Source organism: Bombina bombina, chromosome 6, assembly GCF_027579735.1.
Source record: "Bombina bombina isolate aBomBom1 chromosome 6, aBomBom1.pri, whole genome shotgun sequence".
Taxonomy (NCBI): domain Eukaryota; kingdom Metazoa; phylum Chordata; class Amphibia; order Anura; family Bombinatoridae; genus Bombina; species Bombina bombina.
This window is the reverse complement of record NC_069504.1, coordinates 781,630,086-781,645,658: the sequence shown is the minus strand read 5'-3', so window position 1 is coordinate 781,645,658 and position 15,573 is coordinate 781,630,086. Positions and strand designations below refer to the sequence as shown.

Below are 15,573 nucleotides of genomic sequence, written 5' to 3'. Positions count from 1 at the left end.
CGCCGACACCTAACTTCAAGTATTAACCCCTAATCTGCCGATCGGAGCTCACCGCTACTCTAATACATTTTTTAACCCCTAAAGCTAATTCTAACCCTAACCCTAACACCCCCCTAAATTAAATATAATTTTCTTCTGTTATGTGTGATCAGTCCACGGGTCATCATTACTTCTGGGATATAACTCCTCCCCAACAGGAAATGCAAGAGGATTCACCCAGCAGAGCTGCATATAGCTCCTCCCCTCTACGTCAGTCCCAGTCATTCTCTTGCACCCAACGACTAGATAGGATGTGTGAGAGGACTATGGTGATTATACTTAGTTTTTATGACTTCAATCAAAAGTTTGTTATTTTAAAATAGCACCGGAGCGTGTTATTACTTCTCTGGCAGAGTTTGAGGAAGAATCTGACAGAGATTTTTTACTATGATTTTAACCGGAGTCGTTAAGATCATATTGCTGTTCTCGACCATCTGAGGGAGGTAAAGGCTTCAGATCAGGGGACAGCGGGCAGATGAATCTGCATTGAGGTATGTGGCAGTTTTTATTTTCTGAATGGAATTGATGAGAAAAGCCTGCCATACCGTTAAAATGACATGTATGTATACACTTCAGTATTCTGGGTATGGTATTTCACCGGAACTACTGTGTTAAAGGTCACTAATCCTTTTTAATAACTATTCTCATGTTAAACGTTTTTGCTGGAATGTAGAATCGTTTACATTGCTGAGGTACTGTGTGAATAAATGTTTGGGCATTATTTTCCACTTGGCAGTTTTTTGCTTTAATTGTGACAGTTTCGTTTCTCTTCACTGCTGTGTGGGAGAGGGAGGGGCCGTTTTTGGCGCTCTTTGCTACGCATCAAAAAAATTCCAGTCAGCTACTTTTATATTTCCTGCATGATCCGGTTCATCTCTGACAGATCTCAGGGGTCTTCAAACTTCTTTGAAGGGAGGTAAATTCTCTCAGCAGAGCTGTGAGAATTCTTATAGTGACTGTGTATAAAAAACGTTGTTTTGTTTTCTTATGTACAAATTTAATTAGTGTTGTTTTTTTTTTTTTTTTACTAATGGGAACAAACCTTTGCTAAAAGTTGTGTTGTTTTAAAATTTGATGCAATAACTGTTTTTCAGTTCATTATTTCAACTGTCATTTAATCGTTAGTACCTCTTTGAGGCACAGTACGTTTTTTGCTAAAAAAGATTATAACCAAGTTGTAAGTTTTTTTGCTAGTGTGTTAAACATGTCTGACTCAGAGGAAGATATCTGTGTCATTTGTTCCAATGCCAAGGTGGAGCCCAATAGAAATTTATGTACTAACTGTATTGATGCTACTTTAAATAAAAGTCAATCTGTACAATGTGAACAAATTTCACCAAACAGCGAGGGGAGAGTTATGCCGACTAACTCGCCTCACGCGACAGTACCTGCATCTCCCGCCCGGGAGGTGCGTGATATTTTGGCGCCTAGTACATCTGGGCGGCCATTACAGATAACATTACAAGATATGGCTACTGTTATGACTGAAGTTTTGTCTAAATTACCTGAACTAAGAGGCAAGCGTGATCACTCTGGGGTGAGAACAGAGTGCGCTGACAATGCTAGGGCCATGTCTGATACTGCGTCACAGCTCGCAGAGCATGAGGACGGAGAGCTTCATTCTGTGGGTGACGGTTCTGATCCAAACAGATTGGACTCAGATATTTCAAATTTTAAATTTAAATTGGAGAACCTCCGTGTACTACTAGGGGAGGTCTTAGCAGCTCTCAACGATTGTAACACTGTTGCAATACCAGAGAAACTGTGTAGGTTGGATAAATACTTTGCGGTACCGGCGAGTACTGACGTTTTTCCTATACCTAAGAGACTAACTGAAATTGTTACTAAGGAGTGGGATAGACCCGGTGTGCCGTTCTCACCCCCTCCAATATTTAGAAAGATGTTTCCAATAGACGCCACCACTCGGGACTTATGGCAAACGGTCCCCAAGGTGGAGGGAGCAGTTTCTACTTTAGCTAAGCGTACCACTATCCCGGTGGAGGATAGCTGTGCTTTCTCAGATCCAATGGATAAAAAATTAGAGGGTTACCTTAAGAAAATGTTTGTTCAACAAGGTTTTATATTACAACCCCTTGCTTGTATCGCGCCGATTACGGCTGCGGCAGCATTTTGGATTGAGTCGCTTGAAGAGAACCTTAGTTCCTCTACGCTAGACGACATTACGGACAGGCTTAGAGTCCTTAAACTAGCTAATTCTTTCATTTCGGAGGCCGTAGTACATTTAACCAAACTTACGGCTAAGAACTCAGGATTCGCCATACAGGCACGCAGGGCACTGTGGCTAAAATCCTGGTCAGCTGATGTTACTTCTAAGTCCAAATTACTTAATATACCTTTCAAGGGGCAGTCCTTATTCGGGCCCGGTTTGAAAGAAATTATCGCTGACATTACGGGAGGTAAGGGCCACGCCCTACCTCAAGACAAGGCCAAAGCTAAGGCTAGACAGTCTAATTTTCGTCCCTTTCGGAATTTCAAAACAGGAGCAGCATCAACCTCCACTGCACCAAAACAGGAAGGAGCTGTTGCTCGTTACAGGCAAGGCTGGAAGCCTAACCAGTCCTGGAACAAAAGCAAGCAGGCCAGGAAACCTGCTGCTGCCCCAAAGACAGCATGAACCGAGAGCCCCCGATCCGGGACCGGATCTAGTAGGGGGCAGACTCTCTCTCTTCGCCCAGGCCTGGGCAAGAGATGTTCAGGATCCCTGGGCACTAGAGATCATATCTCAGGGATACCTTCTAGACTTCAAATTATCTCCCCCAAGAGGGAGATTTCATCTGTCAAGGTTGTCAACAAACCAGATAAAGAAAGAAGCGTTTCTACGCTGCGTACAAGATCTGTTAACAATGGGAGTGATCCATCCGGTTCCGTGGTCGGAACAAGGACAAGGGTTCTACTCAAACCTGTTTGTGGTTCCCAAAAAAGAGGGAACTTTCAGGCCAATCTTAGATTTAAAGACTCTAAACAAATTCCTAAGAGTTCCATCGTTCAAAATGGAAACTATTCGGACAATCTTACCCATGATCCAAGAGGGTCAGTACATGACCACAGTGGATTTAAAGGATGCTTACCTTCACATACCGATCCACAAAGATCATCACCGGTATCTAAGGTTTGCCTTCTTAGACAGGCACTACCAGTTTGTAGCTCTTCCATTCGGATTGGCTACGGCTCCAAGAATCTTCACAAAGGTTCTGGGTGCCCTTCTAGCGGTACTAAGACCGCGAGGGATTTCGGTAGCTCCGTACCTAGACGACATTCTAATACAAGCTTCAAGCTTTCAAACTGCCAAGTCTCATACAGAGTTAGTTCTGGCATTTCTAAGGTCGCATGGATGGAAAGTGAACGAAAAGAAGAGTTCTCTCTTTCCTCTCACAAGAGTTCCATTCTTGGGGACTCTTATAGATTCTGTAGAAATGAAGATTTACCTGACAGAAGACAGGTTAACAAAACTTCAAAATGCATGCCGCGTCCTTCATTCCATTCAACACCCGTCAGTAGCTCAATGCATGGAGGTGATCGGCTTAATGGTAGCGGCAATGGACATAGTACCTTTTGCACGCCTACACCTCAGACCGCTGCAATTATGCATGCTAAGTCAGTGGAATGGGGATTACTCAGATTTGTCCCCTACTCTGAATCTGAATCAAGAGACCAGAAATTCTCTTCTATGGTGGCTTTATCGGCCACACCTGTCCAGGGGGATGCCATTCAGCAGGCCAGACTGGACAATTGTAACAACAGACGCCAGCCTACTAGGTTGGGGCGCTGTCTGGAATTCTCTGAAGGCTCAGGGACTATGGAATCAGGAGGAGAGTCTCCTTCCAATAAACATTCTGGAATTGAGAGCAGTTCTCAATGCCCTTCTGGCTTGGCCCCAGTTAATAACTCGGGGGTTCATCAGGTTTCAGTCGGACAACATCACGACTGTAGCTTACATCAACCATCAGGGAGGGACAAGAAGCTCCCTAGCAATGATGGAAGTATCAAAGATAATTCGCTGGGCAGAGTCTCACTCTTGCCACCTGTCAGCAATCCACATCCCGGGAGTGGAGAACTGGGAGGCGGATTTCTTGAGTCGCCAGACTCTTCATCCGGGAGAGTGGGAACTTCATCCGGAGGTCTTTGCCCAAATACTTCGACGTTGGGGCAAACCAGAGATAGATCTCATGGCGTCTCGCCAGAACGCCAAACTTCCTCGCTACGGGTCCAGATCCAGGGATCCGGGAGCAGTTCTGATAGATGCTTTGACAGCACCTTGGAACTTCAGGATGGCTTATGTGTTTCCACCCTTCCCGCTGCTTCCTCGATTGATTGCCAAAATCAAACAGGAGAGAGCATCAGTAATTCTAATAGCACCTGCTTGGCCACGCAGGACTTGGTATGCAGATCTAGTGGACATGTCATCCTGTCCGCCTTGGTCTCTACCTCTAAGACAGGACCTTCTGATACAGGGTCCATTCAAACATCAAAATCTAACTTCTCTGAAGCTGACTGCTTGGAAATTGAACGCTTGATTTTATCAAAACGTGGTTTTTCTGAGTCGGTTATTGATACCCTGATTCAGGCTAGGAAGCCTGTTACCAGAAGGATTTACCATAAAATATGGCGGAAATACCTATACTGGTGCGAATCCAAAGGTTACTCCTGGAGTAAGGTTAGGATCGCTAGGTTATTGTCTTTTCTACAAGAAGGTTTAGAAAAGGGTTTATCAGCTAGTTCATTAAAGGGACAGATTTCAGCTCTGTCCATCTTGTTACACAGACGTCTGTCAGAAAATCCAGACGTCCGGTCCTTTTGTCAGGCTTTAGCTAGGATCAAGCCTGTGTTTAAAGCTGTTGCTCCACCATGGAGTTTAAACTTAGTTCTTAACGTTTTACAGGGTGTTCCGTTTGAACCCCTTCATTCCATTGATATAAAAATGTTATCTTGGAAAGTTCTGTTTTTAATGGCTATTTCCTCAGCTCGAAGAGTCTCTGAGTTATCAGCCTTACATTGTGATTCCCCTTATCTGATTTTTCACTCAGACAAGGTAGTTCTGCGTACTAAACCTGGGTTCTTACCTAAGGTAGTCACTAACAGGAACATCAATCAAGAGATTGTTGTCCCATCCTTGTGTCCAAATCCTTCTTCAAAGAAGGAACGTCTTTTACACAATCTGGATGTAGTTCGTGCCCTCAAGTTCTACTTGCAGGCAACTAAAGATTTTCGCCAAACTTCTTCCTTGTTTGTCGTTTACTCTGGACAGAGGAGAGGTCAAAAAGCTTCTGCTACCTCTCTCTCTTTTTGGCTTCGTAGCATAATACGTTTAGCCTATGAGACTGCTGGACAGCAGCCTCCTGAAAGAATTACAGCTCACTCCACTAGAGCTGTGGCTTCCACTTGGGCCTTTAAGAATGAGGCCTCTGTTGAACAGATTTGCAAGGCTGCAACTTGGTCTTCGCTTCATACTTTTTCCAAATTTTACAAATTTGACACTTTTGCTTCTTCGGAGGCTATTTTTGGGAGAAAGGTTCTTCAGGCAGTGGTTCCTTCTGTATAATGAGCCTGCCTATCCCTCCCGTCATCCGTGTACTTTTGCTTTGGTATTGGTATCCCAGAAGTAATGATGACCCGTGGACTGATCACACATAACAGAAGAAAACATAATTTATGCTTACCTGATAAATTCCTTTCTTCTGTTGTGTGATCAGTCCACGGCCCGCCCTGTTTTAAGGCAGGTAAATATCTTTTAAATTATACTCCAGTCACCACTTCACCCTTGGTTACTCCTTTCTCGTTGTTTCTTGGTCGAATGACTGGGACTGACGTAGAGGGGAGGAGCTATATGCAGCTCTGCTGGGTGAATCCTCTTGCATTTCCTGTTGGGGAGGAGTTATATCCCAGAAGTAATGATGACCCGTGGACTGATCACACAACAGAAGAAAGGAATTTATCAGGTAAGCATAAATTATGTTTTATTCTAACTAAATAAATTAACTCTTATTAAATAACTTATTCCTATTTAAAGCTAAATACTTACCTGTAAAATAAACCCTAATATAGCTACAATATAAATTATAATTATATTGTAGCTATTTTAGGATTAATATTTATTTTACAGGCAACTTTGTAATTATTTTAACCAGGTACAATAGCTATTAAATAGTTAAGAACTATTTAATAGTTACCTAGTTAAAATAATTACAAAATTACCTGTAAAATAAATCCTAACCTAAGTTACAATTAAACAACATATAATTATAATTTATATTGTAGCTATATTAGGGTTTATTTTACAGGTAAGTATTTAGCTTTAAATAGGAATAAGTTATTTAATAAGAGTTAATTTATTTCGTTAGAATAAAATTATATTTAACTTAGGGGGGTGTTAGGGTTAGAATTAGCTTTAGGGGTTAAAAATTTTATTAGAGTAGCGGTGAGCTCCGATCGGCAGATTAGGGGTTAATACTTGAAGTTAGGTGTCGGCAATGTTAGGGAGGGCAGATTAGGGGTTAATACTATTTCTTATAGAGTTATTGAGGCGGGAGTGAGGCGGATTAGGGGTTAATACATTTATTATAGTAGCGCTCAGTCCGGTCGGCAGATTAGGGGTTAATAAGTGTAGTTAGGTGGAGGCGACGTTGGGGCAGGCAGATTAGGGGTTAATAAATATAATATAGGGGTCGGCGGTGTTAGGGTCAGCAGATTAGGGGTACATAGGGATAATGTAGGTGGCGGGGGTGTACGGAGCGGCAGATTAGGGGTTAAAAATAATATGCAGGGGTCAGGGATAGCGGGGGCGGCAGATTAGGGGTTAATAAGTGTAAGGTTAGGGGTGTTTAGACTCGGGGTACATGTTAGAGTGTTAGGTGCAGACGTAGGAAGTGTTTCCCCATAGGAAACAATGGGGCTGCGTTAGGAGCTCAACACGGCTTTTTTGCAGGTGTTTTTTTTCAGCTCAAACAGCCCCATTGTTTTCTATGGGGTAATCGTGCACGAGCACGTTTTTGAGGCTGGCCACGTCCGTAAGCACCGCTGGTATCGAGAGTTGCAGTGGCGGTAAATTATGCTCTACGTTCCCTTTTTGGATCCTAACGCACTGAAAACCCAGCCATTCTGTTAACTCTAAATACCAGCTGTATTTAAAAGGTGTGGGGGAAAAAAAGCACGCGTAGCTAACGCACCCCTTTGGCCGCAAAACTCTAAATCTAGGCGTTAGTCACCCAAAATGGGAAAGAGGAATATTATCCAATGTTTCTTTAGGGTTAAAGGGATAGTGTAGTCAAAATTAAACTGTAATGATTCAGATAAAGCATGCGATTTTAAGCAAACTTCTAATTTACTCCTATTATCAATTTTCTTCATTCTCTTGATATTTTTATTTGAATATAAGCATAGGAGCTAGCCCATTTTTGTTTCAGCGCCTGGGTAGCGCTTTCTGATTGGTGGGCTACATTTAGACACCAATCAGAAAGTGCTACCCAGGTTCTGAACCAAAAATGGGGCGGCTCCTATGCTTACAGTATTGGTTTCTCAAATAAAGATACCAAGAGAGAAGAAAATTTGATAATAGGAGTAAATTAGAGCAGGCAATTTTAAGCAACTTTCTATCTGAATCATGAAAGTTTAATCTTGACTAGACTATTCCTTTAAAAAAGTTTGGATGGAATTTAGACAACATTGCTTTTCTATCCATAGGTCAGTTCTGCACAGAAGATGTGGATGAATGTCAGCTCCAGCCCAATGCCTGCCACAATGGGGGAACCTGCTTCAACACTCAAGGGGGTCACACTTGTGTTTGTGTGAATGGCTGGACTGGGGAGAGCTGCAGTGAAAACATTGATGACTGTGCCACTGCTGTCTGCTTCAATGGAGCCACGTGCCATGATAGAGTGGCTTCCTTTTATTGCGAGTGCCCCATGGGCAAAACTGGTACGTATAATGTAAAAATATCATGCGGTAGCAAATTAGATTACATTTTATTTGTGCATCAGAACGTCGCCTAAAAAGGAAACTGATTCATGAGAAAGTATTTAATCCTGAATTACAAACTTTGTAAAGTTGGAATAGGATATTTAAGGGACAGTAAAGTCAAAATTAAACTTTCATTATTCAGACACAACATATAATTTTAAGCAACTTTCAAAAGTACTTCTGTTTGATTTGCTTGGTTCTCTTTGTATCCTTTGTTGAAATGTATACCGTGGTTGTCTCAGAAGCAGCAACGCACTATTGGGAGCTAACTGCTGATTGGTGACTGCACATATGTCTTTTGTCATTGGCTCATGCACTGTATTCAGCCAACTCACTGTAGTGCATTTACTCCTTCATAAAATGTTACCAAGAGAATGCAGCAAATTGAATAACAGAAGTAAATTGGAAAGTTGTTTAACCCCTTTGCGACCTTAGGACGTTCTATGCTGTCCTAACGGCACTGGGCTTTAAAGCCCTTATGACGGCATAGTACGTCCTAGCCAAACGCTCTTCCTAAATGGGATCGCAGGCAGGAGGGCCTGCCTAGCATTATAAGCACTCCCCCCATACCCGATCCCATCATTGAAGTTTCAATTTATTACTTGCCTGTTTACATTAGCACTTTGTTCCGATATAGACACATAAGTACGGGCAGGAAGGGGTTAAAATTGTATGCTTTATATTACCTTTAAAGGGACACAACGCCCTACAAGTTTCAGAGTGTTTGTTTTGATGTTTCAGATATTTTAAAGGATCACTAAACGCAGTAGAATAACACAATCAACAAATGCATAATGAAAAGACCATGCAAAAGCACTTCCTAATGCACTTCCTAATGCATCATGGGACAGCCATCAGCCAATCACATAATGCATATGTATATCCTGTGAATCTTGCACATGCTCAGAAGGAGAAAGTGAAAAAGATTGTGCACATTTATATAATATAAGTGATGTGGAAAGTTGTTTAAAATTGTGTGCTCTATCTGAATCATGAAAGTTTTTTATTTTGACTTTACTGTCCATTAAAGCATTTCCCTTTTTAGATTCAGAACAGAAAATATGACATTTAAATATAATGTTAATCTATAAATTCAATGAGAAAACTGATTTCTGAAAGATTCCAATAACCTTTCAAGCAGTATATGAGTCAGAAGACTGCACTTTATTCCTTTGCAATATTAACTGAATTACTTCAAGGAATAAAGGGCGATTTTAGAAAATACCTTCTGGTGAGTCTTTGGCTCATGAGTTCTAGTAGTTAATAGTTTACCGGATTGAATAATTCTTAATCATAAACAATCTGGAAACGTGTAAAGTTTAAAAAACAACAACAACAACAAAAACACACATACATTTTAAACTCTCATGAAGAAAGCTTGATTAGAATGCATTTGTTATAGTTTGGATCATGGCTGTCTTGTATGAGTGAGTTATTCCTCTTAAAAAATATGCATATTATTTATTACAAAAATACTAAAATTTTGTTATTAAAGGGACATAACCAAATTTTATTTATTTTTTTATAACATTTTAAACAACTTTCCAATTCACTATAAAATTTGTTTAGTTTTCTCTTTATCCTTTGTTGATCCCTAGGCTCAGGAGCTGGCTGCTGATTGGTGGCTGCACATATATTCCTCCTTTTGGTTTTACTGGTTTTCAAGTAGTGCATTGCTGCTCCTTACAACAATGGATACTAAGAGAATGAAGCAATGGAGATGAAACCCCTGCTGAAGAAACCTACTGCAGACCCTAAAGATCCTAAAAACTACCACCCCATCTCTCTACTCCCCTTTCCAGCCAAAGTAATCGAGAAGGCCATCAATGCACAACTTGTTGACCACATCGAGACCAACCACATCTTGGACCCCTCCCAATCCGGGTTCAGGAGCAATCACAGCACCGAGACTGCCCTCCTCGCCGCCACAGACATCCGCGCCCTGCTCGACCAAGGAGAGACTGCCGCCCTCATCCTCCTAGACCTCTCAGCTGCATTCAACACTGTAGCCTACAGCACCCTCCTCACCCGCCTACACAACGCAGACATCCGCAATAAGGCCCTGGAATGGATAACCTCCTTCCTCAGCGGCAGAACCCAGAAAGTCAGACTCCCGCCCTCCTCCTCCAAACCCACAGCTATCAGCTGCGGCGTACCCCAAGGCTCTTCAGTTAGTCCCACCCTCTTCAACATCTACATGACCCCTCTCGCCGCCATCGCCCGACGACACAACCTCAACATCGTTCCCTACGCCGACGACACCCAGCTATTCATCTCACCCAAGACCCCACCACCGCCAAGAAAAACGTCCACGAAGGACTGACATCAATCGCCACCTGGATGAATGACAACCGTCTCAAACTCAACACAGACAAGACCGAAATTCTCCTCCTCGGACCCACCGAATCCGCATGGGATGACTCCTGGTGGCCCACAGCCCTCGGATACCCTCCAACCCCAACACACCACGCATGAAACTTAGGTGTCATCCTTGACTCATCACTCTCCATGGACCGCCAAATCAACGCTATCTCTTCGACTTGTTTTCACATACTCCACCTACTGCGAAAAATCTTCAAAAGGATCCCTACCAAAACCAGAAAGTCTGTCACCCACGCCCTCATCAGTAGTCGAATTGACTATGGCAATGCACTCTACGCTGGGTCCACCATCAAGCTCCAAAAACAACTCCAACGCATCCAGAACGCCTCAGCCAGACTCATACTCGACGTCCCTCGCCAAAGCCACATCACCGAACACCTAAGGAACCTGCACTGGCTCCCCGTTAAAAAGAGAATCATCTTCAAGCTCCTAACCCATGCATTCAAGGCCCTCCACAACATCGGTCCCGAATGCATCAACCACCGCGTCAATTTCTACACCCCCTCCAGACCACTCCGATCTGCCAACCAAGCACTCGCAGTCATCCCCCGCATCAGGAAAACAGCTAGAGCAAAAACATGGAACACCCTCCCGCTACACCTCAGACAATCCACCTCCCTCACAAACTTCAGGAAGAACATCAAGACTTGGCTCTTCTACTGAATCGTCTTCCCTTATCCCCCCTCTTTTCCTACCTCCCTCAGCGCCTTGAGACCCTCATGGGTGATGAGTTTGCACTTTACAAGTACCCAATAGATAGATAGAAATTGGAAAGTTGTTTAAAAATGTATACTTTTCTGAATAATAAAAGAAACATTTTGGTTTCATGTCCCGTCCCTTTTTTAAGCCTTCTTTTACTATGAGGAGATTTTCACCTAAATACATTTTTAGTTTTTAATTCTTGTTGTTCTGCAATGGGTTATGTTTTCTTAAAGTAGTGGGTGTTTTCAAATTAAAGAGCCTGGAGAAGTGATCTTTGTAGGTGCTTAGCAGATGTGAATAAACTGAAGAATATTTGGTTATATTGTATAAGAAACAATTAACGAACATTTGCATATTATAGCAAAAAAAAACGTATCATAGATATGATAGGAACTGAACGGTACTCTGGCTCTTACTCTTCAAGTAACTCAAATAATTAATCTCCCACAAACTTGAGTGTTTTTTTTTCTAGCAATATTAGTGTTGTATAAATGCTTTTAAGACATGTTTGTGTGTTCAAATGCAGTCAATAAATGCTGATTCATGAATATGAAAATGACAGACTTGCATTTTAGCCAATCAGTGCTGGCTCACCAATAACTCCACAGGAGTGAGTACAATGTTATCTATATGGCACACATGAACTAGCACTATCTAGCTGTGGAAAAACTGTCAAAATGCACTGAGAAAAGAGGCGACATTCAAGGGCTTAGAAATTAGCATATATGCTTATCTAGGCTTAGCTTTCAACAAAGAATACCAAGAGAACAAAGAAAATTTAATGATAAAAGTAAATTGGAAAGTTGTTTAAAATTGCATGCCCTATCTGAATCTTGAAAGTTCAATTTTGACTAGACTGTCCCTTTTAATCATCTAAGCAACCCATTGCAAAATATCTACATAGTACAAAATAACTGTTTAAGAAGCATTTAGAATTGTCATTTTGTTATCTATAAAATAGGGGTTTTCATCTCTCTGATCGAAATAAATTACCTCCTGCACTGATCAAGCAATCATTGCCAATATGATGCATTTCAGCATTTTGACAGGTAAATTAAAGGGAAAATTTAATATAATAAATTTTGAGTTTAATGTCCCTTTAGCAATTACAAAAACATAATTAAACAGAACATAAAGGGTAAGTTTGTATGTAATTGTTGTTCCTTTTTTATTCATAAATCAAAAAATTCCTATTGCGTAAACTGGACGCTGTCAGAGACTTGAAGTACTATGTCTGATTCCTTTGTTTCTTTCTGGGAAAATACAAAGATGAATAAGCCTTTTGAGGCTTTCCTAGCTCATTGCTTTAGATTGGTTATTCATGAGGATACTGTGGCTCAAAACTAGAAGCCACCATTTAAAGGGACAGTCTAGCCAAAATTAAACTTTCATGGTTCATGGGCAATCAATTTTAAACAACTTTCCTATTTACTTTTATTATCAAATTTTCTTTGTACTTTTGGTATTCTTTCCTGAAAGCTAAACCTAGGTAGGCTCATATGCTAACTTCTAAGCCTTTAAAGGTCGCTTCTTATCTCAGTGCATTTTTGACATTTTTTTACAGCTAGACAGCGTTAGTTCATGTGTGTCATATAGATAACAACATTGTGCTCACTTTAGTGGAGTTACCTAGTAGTCAGCACTGATTGGCTAAAATGCAATTCTGTCAACGAACTGAAATAAGGGGGCAGTCTGCAGAGGCTTAGATACAAGGTAATCACAGAGGTAAAAAGTATTTTGATATAAACTGTGTTGGTTATACAAAACTGGGGAATGGGTAATAAAGGGATTACCTATCTTTTAAAGAATAAGAAATGTGAAGCAGACTGTCCCTTTAAAGTCTTTAGTCATTTCACCAGTGCTGTATCTTGTGGAAATTTCTAAATTTCTACTGGTGTATCACATTTGCTTACATTTTTGTCTTTTATGGATCAGAGCACACAATTTGCTTTATTCTCTTGGTATCCTTTGTTAAAGTAGCAATGCACTACTGGTAAGCTAATGGCACAAGGCATAAATGTGTAGCGACCAATTAGCAGCTAGCTTCTAGTAGTGCATTGCTGCTTCTGAGCTTACCTAGCTGTGCTTTTCAACAAAGACTACTAAGTGAAAAAAGCTCATTTTGATTATACAAATAAACTTAGAAAAATAAACTGCAAAGTTGTTTAAAGGGCCATTAAATGCAAAAAGTAATGTTACATAATTCTGCACAGTGCAGAATTATGTAACATTAACTCAGCGTCGGGTTTAAAAATCCTATAGATTTTAGATATTTTACCCCTCAAAGTGATCGTTCTTTTTCAAAAGCGCTTTGCGGGTGAGCTGTCAAATTACATTGCGGATAAACGCGCTATTGAACTGAATGTAGCGCGCTACCAGACCAGAGTGCAGAATTATGTAACATTATTTTTTTGCATTTACTGTCCCTTTTAAAATGTCAGGGTCTAAACGGATATGAAACCCAAAATGTGTGATTCGGATAGAGCATACAATTTTAAATAAGTTAACAATTTACTTTCGTTTTTAAATTTGCTTTGTTCCCATGGTAATTCTTTATTGAAGAGATACCTAGGTAGGTCTATGTAGCACTGCGTGGCAGGCAATAGTGCTCTGGCAAATGGACACAATTCTTGCAAAACTGCTGCCAGAAGTACATTAGATAGTTGTTTAAAATTGCTCCATCTAAATCATAAAATAAAAAATGTTTCATCTCTCTTTAATACCCTGCAGCCATTAGTGTTGTGTATTAGCAGTCACTGTGTATAGAGATTTTATCTGCCAGTATTCATTTGTGCCTTGAATAGTAGAAAATGATATATTAAAAAAATATTATAATGCTACCCGGCTGGCAATATATATATATATATATATATATATATATATATATATATATATATATATATATATATATATATATATATATATATTATATTATATTATATTATATTTATATTAATTATATTTATATTATATTATATTATATTATATTATATTTATATTATATTAATTATATTTATATTATATTAATTATATTATATTATATTATATTTATATTATATTAATTATATTTATATTATATTTATATTATATTATATTTATATTATATTATATTAATTATATTTATATTATATTATATTTATATTATATTATATTTATATTATATTAATTATATTTATATTATATTATATTTATATTATATTATATTTATATTATATTAATTATATTTATATTATATTATATTATATTTATATTATATTAATTATATTATATTATATTTATATTATATTATATTATATTTATTTTTTCTTTGGTAATATTTTATAACATTTTAGTACATATTAAATGAAAATATTACAGAAAGAAAGTAGATGCAATACAAATACATTGTTATAACATTTCCCCTTTCAAATTGGGGACATAGTTGAATGATCAGTATGTGGATCAACAAGTTTTCACAGTACATATTAAACTGTAACTAGTGTTTAAAATACAAAATTCATATATATTTCTATCAAAATGATCAAGGTTTTTATTTATGCATTCTTCTAAGAGGTATTGTGGATGAGGAATTTGTTCCCTTATCTGGCTTTAGTAAGCATAATCCATGGTTCCCAAAGTGCTAAAAATCTATCCTTAGTGGATATAGTAGGTCAGCAGTAGCACTACTCATCTGATATGTAATCTATCTTGTGCTCTATTACTCTATAACTAAGGGGTTCTGTCTTCCAGGATCTAGCAATGCAGAGTCTGGTTGCGGTACAAATTGTAGCTACTAATTTGTTTTGTTGTGAACGGAGTCCTTGTATAGGAAAGTGAAGGAGTGCGTGTTCCGGGCCTAAGGTTATGTCTTTCTCAAATATAGTCCTTATCAGTGTGGTTGTCTCTTCCCAAATCTTATGTATTTTAGTGCAGTGCCACCAGGCATGTAAATATGTACCTTCCTCCCCGCAGTTTCTGAAGCGTTACTAGAGTTATGAAATCACGTTGGGTGATGTAAATACCACCTGTAAGCAGTTTTTAAATAATTCTCCTGTAGATTCGAATTATGTGTGAATTTAGTACCTTGTTGTAGGTTTGTGACCTTTCCTAAGTCTGTTTCCCATTTTCTCATATGCTTTGTCTTTTTATCGGTCTGTTTTAAATTAAAGGTAGGGTATAATAGTCTTATTAAACCTTTCTGTCTGGTTTTTGTGAGGCATAAAGATTCCAGAGATGTGGTGATAGATGTGGAAGTTAATGTTGGCCCTATGACTTCTGCGACTCTCGATCTCAGTTGAAGGTAGTGGAACAATGTGTGTGTGTGTGTCTTCTTAGCTGAATGCATTTTGACAGTTTTCACAACTAGAGGGCATTGGCTCATGTGTGCCATATAGATAACATTGTACTCATGCACGTGGAGTTACCTAGGAGTCAGCACTGATTGGTTAAAATGCAAGTCTGTCAAAAGAACTGAAATAAGGGGGCAGTCTGCAGAGG

The 15,573-nt window shown here is 39.4% G+C and overlaps 1 protein-coding gene across 1 annotated transcript in view; it reads left to right on the top strand.

Moving 5' to 3' along the window:
* LOC128663658 (neurogenic locus notch homolog protein 2) overlaps positions 1-15,573 on the top strand; it is a 123,389-nt gene that overhangs the window by 51,669 nt on the left and 56,147 nt on the right. Inside the window, exon 6 of the mRNA XM_053718093.1 lies at positions 7,738-7,971. Within this exon, the coding sequence (XP_053574068.1) occupies positions 7,738-7,971 (234 nt within the window). The remainder of the gene's footprint in view (positions 1-7,737; positions 7,972-15,573) is intronic.